The 16364-nt window shown below is 39.6% G+C and overlaps 2 protein-coding genes across 4 annotated transcripts in view; one reads left to right on the forward strand and one right to left on the reverse strand.

Moving 5' to 3' along the window:
• POLH (DNA polymerase eta) overlaps window positions 1-15362 on the reverse strand; it is a 37588-nt gene extending 22226 nt beyond the window's left edge. Inside the window, exons 1-4 of one of the 2 annotated variants that reach the window (XM_028097643.2) lie at window positions 15095-15362; window positions 7163-7303; window positions 6794-6928; window positions 3572-3789 (exon numbers count right to left, since the gene is read on the reverse strand). In XM_028097643.2, the coding sequence (XP_027953444.1) occupies window positions 3572-3789; window positions 6794-6928; window positions 7163-7299 (490 nt within the window). In that variant the 5' untranslated portion in view covers window positions 7300-7303; window positions 15095-15362. Of the gene's footprint in view, window positions 1-3571; window positions 3790-6793; window positions 6929-7162; window positions 7304-8403; window positions 8456-15094 lie in introns of those variants that run through there. The other variant, XM_088023960.1, reaches the window with a different exon arrangement.
• A 136-nt stretch (window positions 15363-15498) lies between these two features.
• XPO5 (exportin 5) overlaps window positions 15499-16364 on the forward strand; it is a 53487-nt gene continuing 52621 nt past the window's right edge. For both annotated transcript variants that reach the window (XM_028097561.2, XM_028097562.2), the window contains exon 1: window positions 15499-15781. In XM_028097561.2, coding sequence (XP_027953362.1) covers window positions 15677-15781 — 105 coding nt within the window. In that variant the 5' untranslated portion in view covers window positions 15499-15676. The remainder of the gene's footprint in view (window positions 15782-16364) is intronic.

The following is a 16364-nucleotide window of genomic DNA, read 5'->3' on the forward strand; positions in this document are numbered from 1 at the left end:
GCACTATTCTTAGTAGCCCCAAATTGGAAACAACCCAAACATCCAACAGCAGAAAGGATAATTTGTGGTATATTCATGTAATGTAATACTACACAGTAATGAGAATAAACAAACTCAACTATATACAACAGAATGGATGAATCTCACAAAGACAGTGTTGACCAAATGAAGCCAGACTTAAATATACACTGAATGATTTCAATTTTATAAAGTTCAAAAATAAACTAAATAGAAATCAGGACAGTGGTTACTGTAGAATGGGAAGAGGAATGGATAGTGACTGGAAATGTAGGCAGGTGTTCCTTCTAACGTTCTGGTTTTGTTTTTTGATTTGGGTGGTTCTTAAAAAGGTGGGTTTACTTTGTGAAAATTAGTTATGGAATACAATTATGATTTGTACACTTTATGTGTATTATATCAAATAAAGGTGTAGATGAGAAAGAAAAAGGAAAATATACTGGATTACAGATCTCAGAAGAAGTAAAAATACTACAACAGCTAAAACTTTCTAGCTTAAAAAACACAAAACATTAAAAGGGACACAAATGAAGACCTAAAAATTGGTGATATGTTTATGGATGGCATAAATTAACATTAAGATAATTATCCTCTCTGGGGTGCCTGGGTGGCTTAGTTGGTTGAGAGTCTGACTCTTGATCTCAACTCAGGTCTTGATATCAGGGTTGTGAGTTTAAACCTCGTGCCAGGCTCCACACGGCATAGAGCCTACTTATAAAAAAAAAAAAAAAAGATAACTATCTTCTGTAATATATAAATTCAATGTAATCTCATCACAATTTTTTGAGTTCAGCTAATGTATTCTAAAATGCACACTAAGCAACAAAGGCACATATATAGCTAAGACAATTTTGAACAGCAAAAGCAGAGGAGAGTCCTTACCAAATATACTACAAACAGTAATAAAAAAAAAGTGTGTTTCTGGAGCAGGAGCAGACAAATGGGATACTATAGAAATTGACCCAGGGGCATCTGGGTGGCTCAGTCATTAAGAGTCTGCCTTTGGCTCAGGTCATGATCCCGGGGTCCTGGGATAGAACCCCGCACTGGGCTCCCGCTCAGCGGGAGGACTGCTTCTCCCCCCCCCACTCCCCCTGCTTGTATTCCTGCTCTTGCTTTGTCTCTCTGTCAAATAAATAAATAAAATTTAAAAAAAAAGAAATTTAAGAAAAAAGGAATTGACCCAGTTATATATATGTGAAGTTGGGAAAGAATGGATTATTTAATAAGTAATTGTTCGGAAGAAGGGCTCTATAATTATAAGAACATTAAAAAATAAAAATAGTAAGAATAAGATTTTTATTTATAAACTCAAATAAAAAGGTGAACTCCACAGTCAAAAAAACCTAAAAATAAATTGTAAGACAAATAAAAGAAGTGTAGAAAAATGTCTTCATGAACTTCTAGTAGAAATGGATGTCTAAAACAAGATTCAAAATGCATAAACCATAAGGTGAAAAATTGATGGACTAGAAGAATTTTGTTCAACAAAGTATAGCATAAACAAAGTTCGTGGATGACAGATTTGGGAGAAGATATTTGCAATGTCAAAAATAGAAAAGGGAGTAATAACTGCAATATACAAGGAACTCTTGCAAAAAAAAGAAAGGGCAGGAAATCCAATGATAATTTGGGTAAAGATTGTAAGTAAGCAATTCACAAAAGTAGAAACTCAATTAGCTAACAAGTATATGAAGAAATGCTCAACTTCAATTGGTAAATAGAGAAATATAAATTTAAACAAACCAAAAACATGAAATACCAAATCACAGACCTGTACCCCTGAAACAAACAATACATTTTATATTAAAAAAAAAAAAAAGAATACAGGAACCAACTTGAAAAGAAGGCATTGCAAAATTCAGGCCAAACTGAGCACTGAAATTAGTAATAGTAATAATGGATTGTAACCCAATGAATAAAATAAGTTGTGAGTTCATTAAATAAATCAATTGATAAAAAACAAACATGAAATACCACTTTATAGCCATCACATTGAAAATATTTTTAAACATTAGAAAATAGCAATTGCTGGTGAGGATATGAGGGCAACAGGAATTCTTGTGTACTTCAGGAGTAGGGTAACTGTTACAGCCATTCTGGGAAATGATTTGGCAGTATTTAGTGACACTAAGTATGTATATGCCTTATGACCTAACAGTCCACTCCTAAAAACATTTCTCAGAGAAACCCCTGCATCGGTCCAAAAGAGGATGAATGAGGATATTTATCATATAAACAGTAAAAAATCAGAAATAACAAATGAGTGCATCACTAGTAGACTGGTCTGTAAACATGATAGGTCCATACCATGGATTATGCTACAATTAAAAGCAATCAATTACACATAAATACAACTACATGGGAAGATTTATAAAATCACTGAAGGAAAATTAAGAAAAAGAATGAGATCTACACTGTATGTTGACTATACTGGAATTAAAATTAAAAAAATAAAAAAACAAGAATAAGATCTGTAACACAGTACTATCTTTTAATTAAAAAGCACAAATTTTAAAATCACATTACACAAAGCAACACTGTACAATTTGTAAAGACATACAAATTTAAAAAGATACACCAAACACATCAGTGGGTGCGAGAAGGTGGGTTGTGTAGGGAGGGAGTGGGGGGAAATCACTATGAAGGGGAAAGGAAAATAAATGAGAGAGGCACTGCACAGCCCACTGATATTTTACTATACATTTTTAAAAAAGATTTTTTATTTGAGAGAGAGAGAGAGAACACACAAGCAGGGGTGGGAGGAAAGAAGGGGCAGAGGGAGAGGAAAAAGCAAGCTGCCCACTGAGCAGGGAGCCCTGCATGGGGCGACTCCGGGATTATAACCTGAGATGAAGGCAGACAGTTAACTGACTGAGCCACCCGGGCGCCCCAATATTTTACTATAAATTGATCAGAAATTCTGAGTGACTCAACTCCCTGTACTTGAGATCCCCCTTAAAAAAACTTAAATCATAGGGGCGCCTGGGTGGCGCAGTGGTTAGGCGTCTGCCTTTGGCTCAGGTCATGATCTCAAGGTCCTGGGACTGAGCCCCACATCAAGCTCCCTGCTCTGCGGGAAGCCTGCTTCTCCCTCTCCTGCTCCCCCTGCTTGTGCAGGGGGAGCAAATCTTAAAAAAACTTAAATGATGAAGAAACCAAGTTACTGCATTATAAATTAACCTACAAATGACAGAAGTGCTCAGTCACCTGTGCAGGGGGAGCAAATCTTAAAAAAAAAAAACAAAAAAACTTAAATGATGAAGAAACCAAGTTACTGCATTATAAATTAACCTACAAATGACAGAAGTGCTCAGTCACCTGCTCTAGTTTTTATCTAAATAGAAACTTGATTTCATACAGATTTCACAGCTTCTCAACATCCAGATACCTGGAAACATAAGAGAATCTGTATATCCTTCCATGCGAGTCCTTGTGATTCATTCAGGTTGTAGTTTAAGTTTCCTTTCAATCAATCCAAGAAGAATCAGCGTGACCAAGCAAAGCAGATTCCAAAGGCAGGAAGCAGAAGCATATGACGCTATGGAAGTACCTTTCTGATCAGTCCCTTCTGCTGTTGTAGGGCCTTGGGGCAACCCTTCAATGTAGGTGGTTGGCAACAGCTCAGCTGAGATAGGTTGACCTTGTAGCTTTTGTAGTCTCTCTTGTACAGCACTGGTCAGGTCTATATAAGCCTCATCAATGCTGCCACGTTCAATCCCAGCAAAACGAGACATTATCCCCATCACTTCCACACTGGCTTCCCGGTACCTAAAAAGTGTAAGGATTATCATATGGGTAGGCAATAAATGAAGGCAACATTGAGACTGTCAGCCCCCATTCCCTCCATCTCATAATGGGATCATATATATAACCAGTGTAAGATCTCCTTAAAGGGAGGAATGGCTTGGCAGAAATGAGGTAACCCAAATGAAGGGGTCAATGAACAGGCAGTTGGTCAATAACAGAAGCAAAGAAAAAGAAGAACCATGGAAGCAAACATGTTTAGTGACTCTAGCACTATGAAGGTGGAAAGCATCCAGACCATAAACATGTTTTTGTGGATCTCTCCAAAGAGAAAGAAATGGTTCAAACTTGCTGAACTACATTTTACTAAGATCATCTATTCTTTTTGTTATTTTCATATACCCACTATGTATTTTCTGCTTCACCTTTTGTCTTCAAATAAGACATAATTTACAGGAAACACTGCCCTGATTCATGAACCCAAGTACCTGGTCTTTCTCAAGACAGTATTTTTCACTATAAATTAACAAAGTGACATATGGATTTTATACTTCAGTCAACAGTGAGTTGGATCAATATGTGAGCTGGTTCTTGCTACATATATACACATACGCACACACACACACATCCAACCAACCAAGTCCAATCACTTCACTTCTGGGTATACTAACATTCAAATAATCAAATTGAAGATAAATGCCTAGAATGTGGTGACAGCCTTCCCCAGGGGATACCAATTTCACCATATACCTTCTATTTAAACCATAACAAGCAGCTCTTCTGGCTGTAGATAGCTAGTTTCCTATGGCAATATGTGCATATTTTCTTTGCTTTGAACCTGCTATGGAATTTAAAGTAAGTTCTTTGTTCCTGATAAATCTATCATAAAAATGGGAACTCTCTTAAAAACTAGTATAATTATTGTTCTAAAACATCCTCAAAAGAATTAGAGAAATATTTGGGGTGCCTGGGTGGCTCAGTCGTTAAGTGTCCGCCTTCGGCTCAGGTCATGATCCCAGGGTGCTGGGATCAAGTCCCACATCGGGCTCCCTCCTCGGTGGGAAGCCTGCTTCTTCCTCTCCCACTCCTGCTGCTTGTGTTCCTGCTCTCGCTGTGTCTGTCAGATAAATAAAATCTTTAAAAAAAAAAAAAAGAATTAGAGAAATATTTGTCTTTTTTTTTCTTTTAATCATTACTTGTGCTGGAAAGAGGATAGTCAGACCTCAAAGAAAATAAAAGAGTACAAGCATGTGCAAGAGCATGAGAACATGATACACACACACAAAGAGTGAGGAAAGAATACCTTATTGCAGTAGTCGGTGTTCCTTCACAGCCTCCTGCACAAATTACTCCAAAGTATCTTAATAATATTTGATAAAATTTATGTGTATACATTTCTGCAAATCATATTTTATAACTTGGTATCACAAGTTAATTATTAAAAAAATAATTTTAAATTGCCAGGTCTTTTTTTTTTTTAAGATTTTCATTTATTTATTTGAGAGAGAGAGAGCACATGAGAGGGGGGAGGGTCAGAGGGAGAAGCAGACTCCCTGCCGAGCAGGGAGCCTGATGCAGGACTCGATCCCGGGACTCCAGGATCATGACCTGAGCCGAAGGCAGTCGCTTAACCAACTGAGCCACCCAGGCGCCCATAAATTGCCAGGTCTTAATAATTCTGGTCTATACACTAACTCCTAAATTTGGTAAAACTGGCTTTGTTCATTATTTGATGAAGATTTTTTATTATTATTTATTTATTTATTTGTCAGAGAGAGACAGACAGAACACAAGCAGGGAGAGCGGTAGGCAGAGGCAGAGGGAGAAGCAGGCTCCCTGCCAAGCGAGGAGCTCAACGTGGGACTCGATCCCAGAACCCTGGAATCATGACCTTTGCCAAAGGCAGATGCTTAACCAAATGAGCCACCCAGGTGTCCCATTTGATGAAGATTTTAAAATGAAAATAAATGATCCAGTTTAAAGCATGCAGCTTTTCAAAATCATTCTCGTAAGCCAACTATATTTCTGGGAAGTTACACTGTCTTTACCAGCATAAAATTCTATTCAATGCAGTGTAGCATATGTCCATTAGCTGAATTAATTTTACTTTAGGATTAAGATACTAATTTTCAGTCAAATCCGTCTTCTCCTCTGACAGTAACTCCAAGGTGAAGTTGCTTACGGCATACCACCTTTAGACTTGTAATTCATAGGTGAATTCTCAAATCTTAAGTCCGATCATGATCCCTACACACCACACATGGTAGAATATACTGTGAGAATGTAGCTACTGAAATCTAAAAACCCCCTGAATCCTCAGCTTTATAGTTCCTAGCTGTGTGAACTTGTATTACTTAACCTCTCTAAACTTGTTTCTTCGTGGATGTAGGAGGTGGGTAATACTAGAACCTATCTTATAATAATGTGAGATTTAAGAGATCTTGCCTATGGAGAGCTTGTAGAGGCGGGCATAGGACAAATGCTCAATATATATTATCTATAAGGATTATTATAATGGCTGGAGCTTGTACTTACCTCTAACTTAGCTATGCCCATATAGACTAATGCCCTACAATTTGGGGAGCGACAGCTCACTTCAAACACAGAGGTAATCTCGTTTGAGATTGTTCAGTTCTAGCAAGTAATTCTAGACACTGCACTATAATGTCAGTTTAACTCATCCCTCTCTGGAAAAACTTAGTTTCAGTCAATTTAATTACTTCAAACATTTCAGACTTTTGGCCTAAGAACATGGAAATTGGTATTAAGTTTTAACCATAACACCAATTCTTAAACAATTAAGGAACTGAAAGGGTATTAAGAGCAGCAGTTGTTATGGGCTGTAATGACTGCACTGTTCCTGAAACATAGTTTCAAAATCTATTTTCATTTCAGAGAGTAAAGCTGGCTGTCCAAAGGAACTTTGTCAGGTGTTAATTATACAAAACAAATTTGAAACATCAGTTCCTAGCCTGAAAGAATATTATTTCCAATTCTTCCATTCCCCTAAACAATCTTTTCTTCTTACTTGGTGAGGTTAGCCTTCCCATGGGACTCACGAACTTGTACCAGTAGAAGATCTGGACATAACTTCTTAGCATCATCTGCCCACATGCTTCTAGTGACCCCAAATGCACGAGCTTCATAACTCACTGCAACTATTCTAAGGTTAGGAAAAAAAAAAGAGAAACAGAAAAATATTACACGATCACAAACAAAAATAACTAAAGTTTAACTGAACGGGCTATAAACATAATAGTAGAAACTTCTAGGTCACAGATGCCACTATTCCATCTCAAACAGAGCAGTTCAGAAATCTCAAAAACAGGACCTAACATACTGCCATGTATTCTTATAGAATAAAATGGCTGACAGTTACAATAACTATGATACATACCCACCACCCTTCCATGATTTGTACTGTACAACCGCACAAGGTTTATTCCTCAAATGAGGATTTTGCCGCTGTTCCACTTGAACAAAAAAACAGTCCATGTCCAGTAGGGCAACTACCCGGTCCTGTCCAGTAGCCATTTTTCTGTAAGACAATATTTTATGGTCAGAAAAGACACCTAATCCAAAGTGCTAAGGAAAACTGTTATTTCTGTTCTTCCACAGTTGAGTTATCATGAGCATGGATATTAACAAGAATGAAATAGGCATTTTCATATACTGCTGGTAGAAGAATAATAAATAAATTGGTACAATTTTAGGAAGGTAGTAAAGCTTAGTCATCATGTCACCTTAGTCTTCTGTAATTTGTGACAGTTCCTCAGTCTTCCCTATTTTTCACGACCTTGACACTTTTGAAGACAACTAGTCCGTTACTTTGAGAATCTCTATCAATTTTGGCTTGTCCAGTGTTTCCTCTTGATTAGATTAAGGCTATACATTTTTGGCAAGAATATTATGGAAGTGATATACTCTTCTAAGTATATCATATTGAAGAGGTACATGACATCAAAATGTGTTATTACTCGTAGTGTTAACCATGATCATTTAGTTGTGATAGTGTTTGCCAGGTTTCTCACTGTAAAATTATTTTTACTTTTGTAATTATTATCTTAGGGGAGATACTTTGAGATTATGCAAATATCCTGGTTTTCCGCAAACTTTCAACCATTAAGCACCTATCAGTGGGTCTTGCCTGTAACACTTTACAGTGTTCTAATGGTGATCTTCTATCCATTTATGTAAACTTTTGAAGACAAAAGAAAATACTACATACTATTCATATAAAAACATAGATAAAGGTATGAATGGTAGATTGGAAGAACAAACCTTATATACTTGATAGTGGATACAGAATAATGTTCTCATATAGCATTGTCAAAAAAAAAAATCTGGAAGAAGGAATGTAAACTAAAGAAGTGGCTCCCAACTTTGCTGCAGATTAGAAGCACTTTTTTTAAAGTAAGTGCTATGCTCAACGTGGGGCTTGAACTTACAACCCCAAGATTGAGTCGCATGCTCTATGAACTGAGCCAGCCAGGTGCCCCCCAACCTAACAACATTTAAATAATATTGATATCTGGCTTCTACCACCAGACATCCTAATTTAATTGGTATGAGTGTGTTTGTGCCATCTCAACCTATCGATAGTAATGCTATCAGCTAGAAATGGCTGGGGGCACTTACCTGGGCTCCAGTGAGCTTCCCACAGACATCTCCCCTTTCCAAAGGAAAAGATACAACTTCCCACATAATTTAACATATCATACAGGTTAACCCCACTATCTGAAAGTAGAGCGTTCCTCTTTTTTTTTTTTTTTTTAAGATTTTATTTATTTATTTGAGGGAGAGAGACAGAGATAGCAAGAGAGAGCACAAGCAGGGAGGAGAGGGATAAGCAGGCTCCCCGCTGAGCAGGGGAGTTCTTAATGTGATTGCAAGACACCCGTCAGCAATAACCATCAGGAAACTGAAAAAATAAACGTTTATTACTTACAGGACTAGAAACTACACAGCACACCTGGAGCCACACAATGAGGTCAGAGAGAAAAAGAATTTTACCTTATGTAATCAAGCTGGCTAAAAGTGAATTATTTAAAAATAAGTTTAAAAAGTGAATTATTATAAGGGTTTTTAAAAATAAGCTTTAATATCGGGATGCCTGGGTGGCTCAGTCAGTTAAACACCTCCCTTTGGCTCGGGTCATGATTCCAGGATCCTGGGATCGAGTCCCACATCCAGCTCCTTGCTCAAGCCTGCTTCTCCCTCTCCCTGCCACTCCCCCTGCTGTGTACTGACAAATAAAAATCTTATTTAAAAAAATAAGCTTTAATATCAATAGTGTATTTGTGTAAACAAAAATTTAATTTTCCTTCATCTGCTACGAAGGGTGTTTTCTTGAACTATTGGTCTGCTCAATTTTTCTTTACCTTTTTAAGTAATCTGCCTAGAAAACAAAAGATTGTTTCATCAAAATAATTTCCTGTGTTTCATGTTATCTTTATCAAGTCATTCATTACCATAGAAAATGGAGTCTTTTCTATTAAGAGCTAAAGTGTTGTGTTTTGTTTTTTTTTTTTACAACTATGTAACTTGCTGTATTTGCTTGCAAACTCTTTGTCACTTTGATTAAATGGACAACTAAGTATTGTTTCACAATGACCTGTGATCCTATTTAATCAAGGGGTTTCAACCTTTTTGATATTTTTGACAAACTTTCCCCCAAAATCAAATTCTAAATTAAGTCTTTTTGACCTCAAACTAACTTGAAGTTTTTCAGAGGGCCCATGGAACATCTCAAAAGATTTGTTCTCTATAAAAAGACAGATGTTAAACTAATTAGACTTACAGATGTCTTTTTCAAAGTCTGCCTTATGCCACTTCACTTTTATGAAATACCCACATTAGTACCTCTTTTCTCTAACAGAAAGAAATCTGAAGAGGATTTTTCGCTTTTATAGAAAAAGATGAAAAGTGAAAATAGTGTTCGTTGTTTGTTTTACAAAGAGCCATTACAGAAGCTGCACACACTCCATTCCTCAAGAATAGCACCAAGCTCCTTCGCCAGAAACTACACTCAGCATCTCAATACCAAACAGCCATAACTTTGTGGACTATGTGAGCATATGAGCTTTCTCTTCATTTATTTTGTGGATCCGATGGCAAAATGTGTCCTAAGGTATCAGAAAAGTTTAAGAGAGGTTATTTTTTAGGTCTGAGAATGCTCAAAAACTTTTCCATATAAACAAATGGTAACTGCTTTTTTGCTTTAAACCACTTTGGCCTATGGGGTGCCTGGGTGGCTCAGTCGGTTAAGCATCTGCCTCAGGTCATGGTCCCAGGGTCCTGGGATAGAGTCCTGAATGGGGCTCCCTGCTCAGCGGGGAGCCTGCTTATCCCTCTCCTCCCTGCTTGTGCTCTCTCTTGCTATCTCTGTCTCTCTCCCTCAAATAAATAAATAAAATCTTAAAAAAAAAAAAAAAAAGAGGAACGCTCTACTTTCAGATAGTGGGGTTAACCTGTATGATATGTTAAATTATGTGGGAAGCAGTATCAAATATGAAATAATGCTAAACTTTCTTTATGCATATCCTTGTATGGAAATATAAGTGTTCAAGAAACTATATGAAATTCCTAAAATTCTGATATATTATCAATCTTAATTCCAATGATCATTTTGAAAAATTATCATTTTTAAATGTTATGTGTCACTTGGGGTGCCATGGCTCAGTCGGTTAAGTGACTCCTGGTTTCAGCTTGGGTGGTGATCTCAGGGTTGTGAGACTGGCCCCATGTTGGGCTCTGGGCGTGGAGTCCACTTGGGATTCTCTCTCTCCCTCCGCCCCTCTCCCTCTCTAAAAAATGTTATGTGTCACAGAAATACCAAATTTCCTTGCCAAATGCATTATAATGAACTCTCAGGATCTTTAACTATGGACATTTTTAAGTCTTTTGTCATTTAGAGTTGTTTGCAAATGTGTTTCATCTTCAGAAATTTACATAAAGGACACAGATAAGTACTCTAGAATACAGGTTCTGATAACTTTTAGATCATACCACTGAACGGGGTAACTGATAGGACACTAATAGAGAAAGTGATAGTTTCATAAAACTGTTAACAAAAAATCAACAAGAATTCCATGGGACTGAATGCACTGATAAGGATGATTCTAATTTTTATGACTTTTTGTATGAAACATTGTTGGTTCTTTAATGTTGTTTTTTTCCAGTTTTAAAAAACCTCTTTTCTTAAGCTACCTCTGACTTGTAGCAATTTGGTAAAGTATACTTTTGAGAACACAGATGAAACAATTACTTTTTCTCCCTACCTGATTCCTCCAGAACTAAAAAATGTCAGTGAATATTCTTATTTTCGAAGGAATATAATTATCTGCATAATCTGTTCATCTTGTAACCGGACACAAAGGGAAACATTGGTTATATTACCCAGACTTTCAGTGAAATGTCATATTTGAGAAAGACATATACAGATATAGTAGTTAAGGAACTAAGGTTGACTTTATGGAGCCAATAAAGCCCCTCGAAAAATCAGCCTGCTACCTTGCTTACAGAGTTCCCAATAGCCTTCCTAAAAGGAAGGTCACTTCCTAGCAAGCCCAGGAACCTTAGGGTATTTTAGCAACCTCAAGAAAAGAGGAATTCACCCAAATTTATAGGTATTGCAGGCAAGACCTACTGGCAGGTTTCTGGATTGGCTTCCTGGCCTTGAGAGGCTTTTATAAATTCAATCTGAGATTCCTTATGAAAAGTTCCAGCAAAGCAGACTTAAAAGTCTGTGTGGTCAATTCTTGTTGCAATTATGTAAATTCTTACTGCAATTATGTAAATAATCAGCCAAATTTAATGAGATTAAACTTATTTTACAAACAAATTAGCCTTACTTTGACTATCTGATAGAAATGGAGGTGATTGTAAGACAAAGAATGTTTTAGTAATATACCTTTGTGAATATCAGATTCTATTGCTGTTGTCTTTGAGGTTTTGTTTTCCACCTCTAAACTGAACTAGATCCTGAATTCTTCTAGTTTCCTCCAATATTTTTTTTTAAGATTTTATTTATTTATTTGACAGAGAGAGAGAGACAGCGAGAGAGAGAGAACACAAGCAGGGGAAGTGGCCGAGCAGGGAGCCCGATGCGGGGCTCGATCCCAGGACTCTGGGATCTCAACCTGAGCTGAAGGCAGATGCCCAACGACTAAGCCACCAGGTGCCCCAGAGTTTCCTCCAATATTTGGCTACAACTCTCCAAACTAACATTTCCAAGTGTTATCCCACCCTTCTGACTTAGAAACACTGAGAACTAAAATAGCCCTTTCCCAAAGCCATGCAAGCTGAAGTGGGATTTGATGTAAACTTAAGAGAAATCACCACAATAGTTCGTGTATAGACAATTTTTGTGCCTGTTACTGTGTGGGCCACTCAGAAAAGATCACCAGAGACATTCAAACTGTAAACCAGGAAAATCTAAGATTGCCACTGTCTGCCCTCACTCCATCTGAAGATGCTTTGAGCCTGACATCTAGAAATCTTCTCAACTGGCTGCCTTCAGAACTCAAAAACTAGGATTAATAATCTCCTCCAAACATTAACCTTTGTTTTTATTTCTTTTGTTTCCATAGACATACCTCTCATTAAATGCCTGAAGCAAATACTTCCACCACGTAGGCCTGTTAAAATAGAGACAGCAGGCCCAAAATGGAGTCACTTATACTAAGCCCATGTCACCAAACCAAGACTGAATACCTAATCTCAATTTTAGCCCCTCCCAATCTGTAATCTTAACCTGTCAGTCTGGAATTTCCTGGTCAGCACTAGTGCCTGCCTTCCCCCAAAGAAAGGTGGCCTTGCTTGAAACAATCCACTCTAACAGTAACTTTCTTGTCATGCCCACTTCTGCCTCTAAAAGTCTTTCATTTTGTACAGCTCTTAGGAGTTTCTTTTTGTTAGATGGGATGCTGCCCAATTCATAACCCTTGAATAAAGCCAGTAAGATCTTTAAATTTACTCAGTTGCTGTTTTTTGTTTTTGTTTTAAACAGGCTTAACTTGGGGAACCCACCTGCATGACCACCTTCTGAAATGAGACACAATCTTTTAATTATTCTCAGGACTAAGAAACTGGTTCCATTGAATATGAAACAATCTAGCAACTCAGGACAGGCTCAAACCTACTTATACTATGTGGCTGAAGATGTTAAAATACTTCACAATATTACCCAAATCCTTGAACAGATTTCCAGGGCTAGCTAAATAGTCAGTATCACTGACCTATTTTCATGGCTGGACCCTTTCAAGTTTGGGACAACAGCTAGAGACTGGATTTCAAACTATGGCCTGTATAATTATTTATATAAATATAACTTTTAACATACCAGCTGTCCAGGTAGTTAAAGTCCTCATCATTGACTCTGGCATCACAGGGTAGATTATTATGTAAACCCTGACAGTAGTTCTCCCCCATCCCCTTTTCATAAGGGAGATGCCTGATTTAAGCTTGGATTGCTGAGGCATCTGCTTCCAAGATGACTATCTTGAATAAACACATAGCCAGCCAAATGACTAGATAAAGTGCCAGACCACCTCTCCCAACTAAGACTCCTTTGTTTTAGAGTTCTTGGTTGATTTCAATAACTGGCCATTTTTTGGGTGCTTGGTTTTTTGTTTTCCATTTTCTCTCTTCCTGTACTTTAAATTCCCATCTTTTTTTTTTTTTTTTTACGATTTTATTTGATTGAGAGAGGGGACCGGGGGGGAGGGAGGCACGGACGGGGAGAAGAGAGGGAGAAGCAGACTCCCAACTGATCAGGGAGCCCCCCACAGGGCTCAATCCCAGGATCCCGAGATCATGAGGCAGACACTTAACCGACTGAGCCACCCAGGCTGCCCCTCCTGCTCTTCTTTTTTAAATTCACCGATGAAACTCTTGATCGCCACCCTCAATCCCAGTAAAAGCAGAACCCCGGGCCTGTGCTAGCTTGCTCCCTCTCTACCTATAACTGTGCTGTGTGCCCAACTGGTTTGTCTTGTGAGCTCCAGGGCTTACAAGGAATAAACTTTTTTTTTCTTTCAAAGTTTCCTGAGGGTCACTGCTAAAGGGTGTCCTGCAATCATACTAAGAACCATAAGAACACTGGTTTGGAAAGAGATGTCTGTGGGAAGCTCAATGGAGCCCAGGTGAGTGCCCCCAAACATTTCTAACCATAGCATTACGATCACTAGGCTGAGATAGCACAAAACACATCCATACCAATTAAATTAGGATGTCTGGTGGTAGAAGCAAAATATCAATGTTACTTAAATATTATTTTATTTAAATTTATTATTTTAAATCATTATTATTAACAGACCAAGAGGGCACAAAACAGGGTGTGACCTGGGCATTGTGATTTTTAAAAGCTCTCCAGGCAGTTCTAGTATGTAGCAGAGATCGGAAACTGACTTAAAGTAAATAAGATACTTATGCAAACACCAGTAATTCATGACTTAAATATGAGAAACATAGATTATACAGTTGGGTAAGCACCAGACTGTATTAAAAAAGGTCAACAATTAACATTCACCTTGAGAAAAGTGGCAGGCAACTAAGAATGACAGAAGATTACTGGAAAGAAAACAATGAATAAAAAATCTGAGTAATCAAGGCATTAATTCCTTATAAATTCCACTCACTGAAAACTGGAAGAATGTGTAACTTTAAACATTTGTAAGTTAAAACCATAACATGTCAGAAATCACCCTACTTGAAAGGAAGTGGTTTTTGTGTTGCACTGTAACAGATAATGCCAGAAAATAGTAAACACAGTTTCTCACACACATACACCCACATCCACCCCCACCCCCACCCCGGAAGTACCATGCTAGATGCAAATAGCAGAAAATGTAGTTTGAATAGGAAGCAGTGATTTAAGTCCAGCGAACATTTTACTGAGTAAACGAACACAAAACCCAATATGCAAACTTCAACAGATAATGAAGTTGCTGAAGTGTTCAATTTATGTATTATGCTGGAGAAAGCAAGAGCTTTTTAAAAAGGGAATAATGAAATACACTCGCTGCCAAAAACCCCCCTTCCCGAATAAGGCTTACACTGTTTTCAAGTCTTATATGCAGCACTTCAAATGATCCAAACTGCACAAGCCTTCAATAATTGTAATTATTCATCTAGCGAATATGCCGTTTTCCCACAAGAAAATTCCTCTTAGGGGACCATACCGGGGCCTTACGTCTCAGTAAGCATGCGTTTGTTTCACCGAATTTGGGTCCAACGTCACCACCAGCCACTGCTACAGCATAAAACCAATAGCCAAAATATTAAAAGTCTGAAAACAGCGATGCCGAACGGTTCTAAATTCTCTTACCAATGTAGCAAGCACCTGGAAAAACTGCCAACCACCGACGCCAAAGATGCCGGGCTCGCTGTCCACTGGAAGGAAAATGAAGGGGTCCTGAATATCTGCCCCCTTTCGGGACAGGACCAGTCGGCTTCGAGAGATTTATTCCCCGTGACGCCGGAGAAACGGACCAGAGTTCACGGACGACCCTTGAACCGGGGGCCTCCCGCACTACCCCGCGGGTCTAGGGAAGGTTTGCGCGCCTCAGCAGCCAGCCCTCAGAACGCAGATTAGACAGCGCGCGCAGCAAAAAAAGCCGTTGACGCGCCTGCGCACTGCTGCCCTTCCGTCCTCCGCTCCGCCCACTGAGAAGCAACCGTCACCCCGGAGCCGCCACTTCCGCGGGCGCGTGCGCAGTGGCGAGTCGGGCGCGTGCGCAACCCCCGATCCTTCCAGGCTGGAGCTTCTGCAGCTCACGCTCCTCCTCCAGCTCCCCACCCCCCAGCGAGCCGCGGCCCGGTACCAGCGTGTGGTCCCGCGAGGGGAGCGGTCGGTACCTCGTGCTCCAGAGACTGCCGTCGTCCGCACTCGTGGCGCGTGGCATTAGCCATGGCGATGGATCAGGTGAACGCGTTGTGTGAGCAGCTGGTGAAAGCGGTGACGGTCATGATGGACCCCAGCTCCACCCAGCGCTACCGGCTGGAAGCCCTCAAGGTAGACGGGGTCTGGCGCCCCGGGCCTGCCCCAAGACCCTCCCCCAACCCCATTGGTCATCCCCCGCAGCCCAAAGCCCTGCTGGTTTCCCGCCCACGCAGCCCTTGGACTCCTACCCCAACCCTGGGGGGCCTTAGCCTTTCCCCTCCCCGCCCTCCGCGCCTCTTCTCACTCCGGGCTTTCTCTGCTAACCGCGCCTCCCCTTCTCTCGGGACCCTCCGGTTCCTTGCTGCTTCTCATCTCATTACCACTTCCCACTGCCCTGTCCTCTCCTTTCCCCACTTCTGTTCAGTCTTAGCCCGCACCACAGCCGACTGCTTCTATTTTATTACCCCAAGCCCCACATCCCCTAGCCTTCCGTGGCGCACGTGCCCATCACGTCCCCAACATCAGCTACATTCTTGACGGTCTCCCCTGCATTAAACGTTTCCTTGCACCCTCCTGACCCGTCCTAATCGAGCTCCGGCCCCCTAGTGCCACTTTATTTACATTCTTACACCTCTCACTAATCCTCTTCTGTGTCTTGGGTTATTTCTGGGCTAATTCTCACACACCCTCCCCCCATGTTCTTTTACTGTGTTCT

Source organism: Eumetopias jubatus, unplaced genomic scaffold, assembly GCF_037043125.1.
Source record: "Eumetopias jubatus isolate StellerSeaLion01/CBP00866 unplaced genomic scaffold, mEumJub1_p1.0 scaffold_6, whole genome shotgun sequence".
NCBI classification, from domain to species: Eukaryota; Metazoa; Chordata; class Mammalia; order Carnivora; family Otariidae; genus Eumetopias; species Eumetopias jubatus.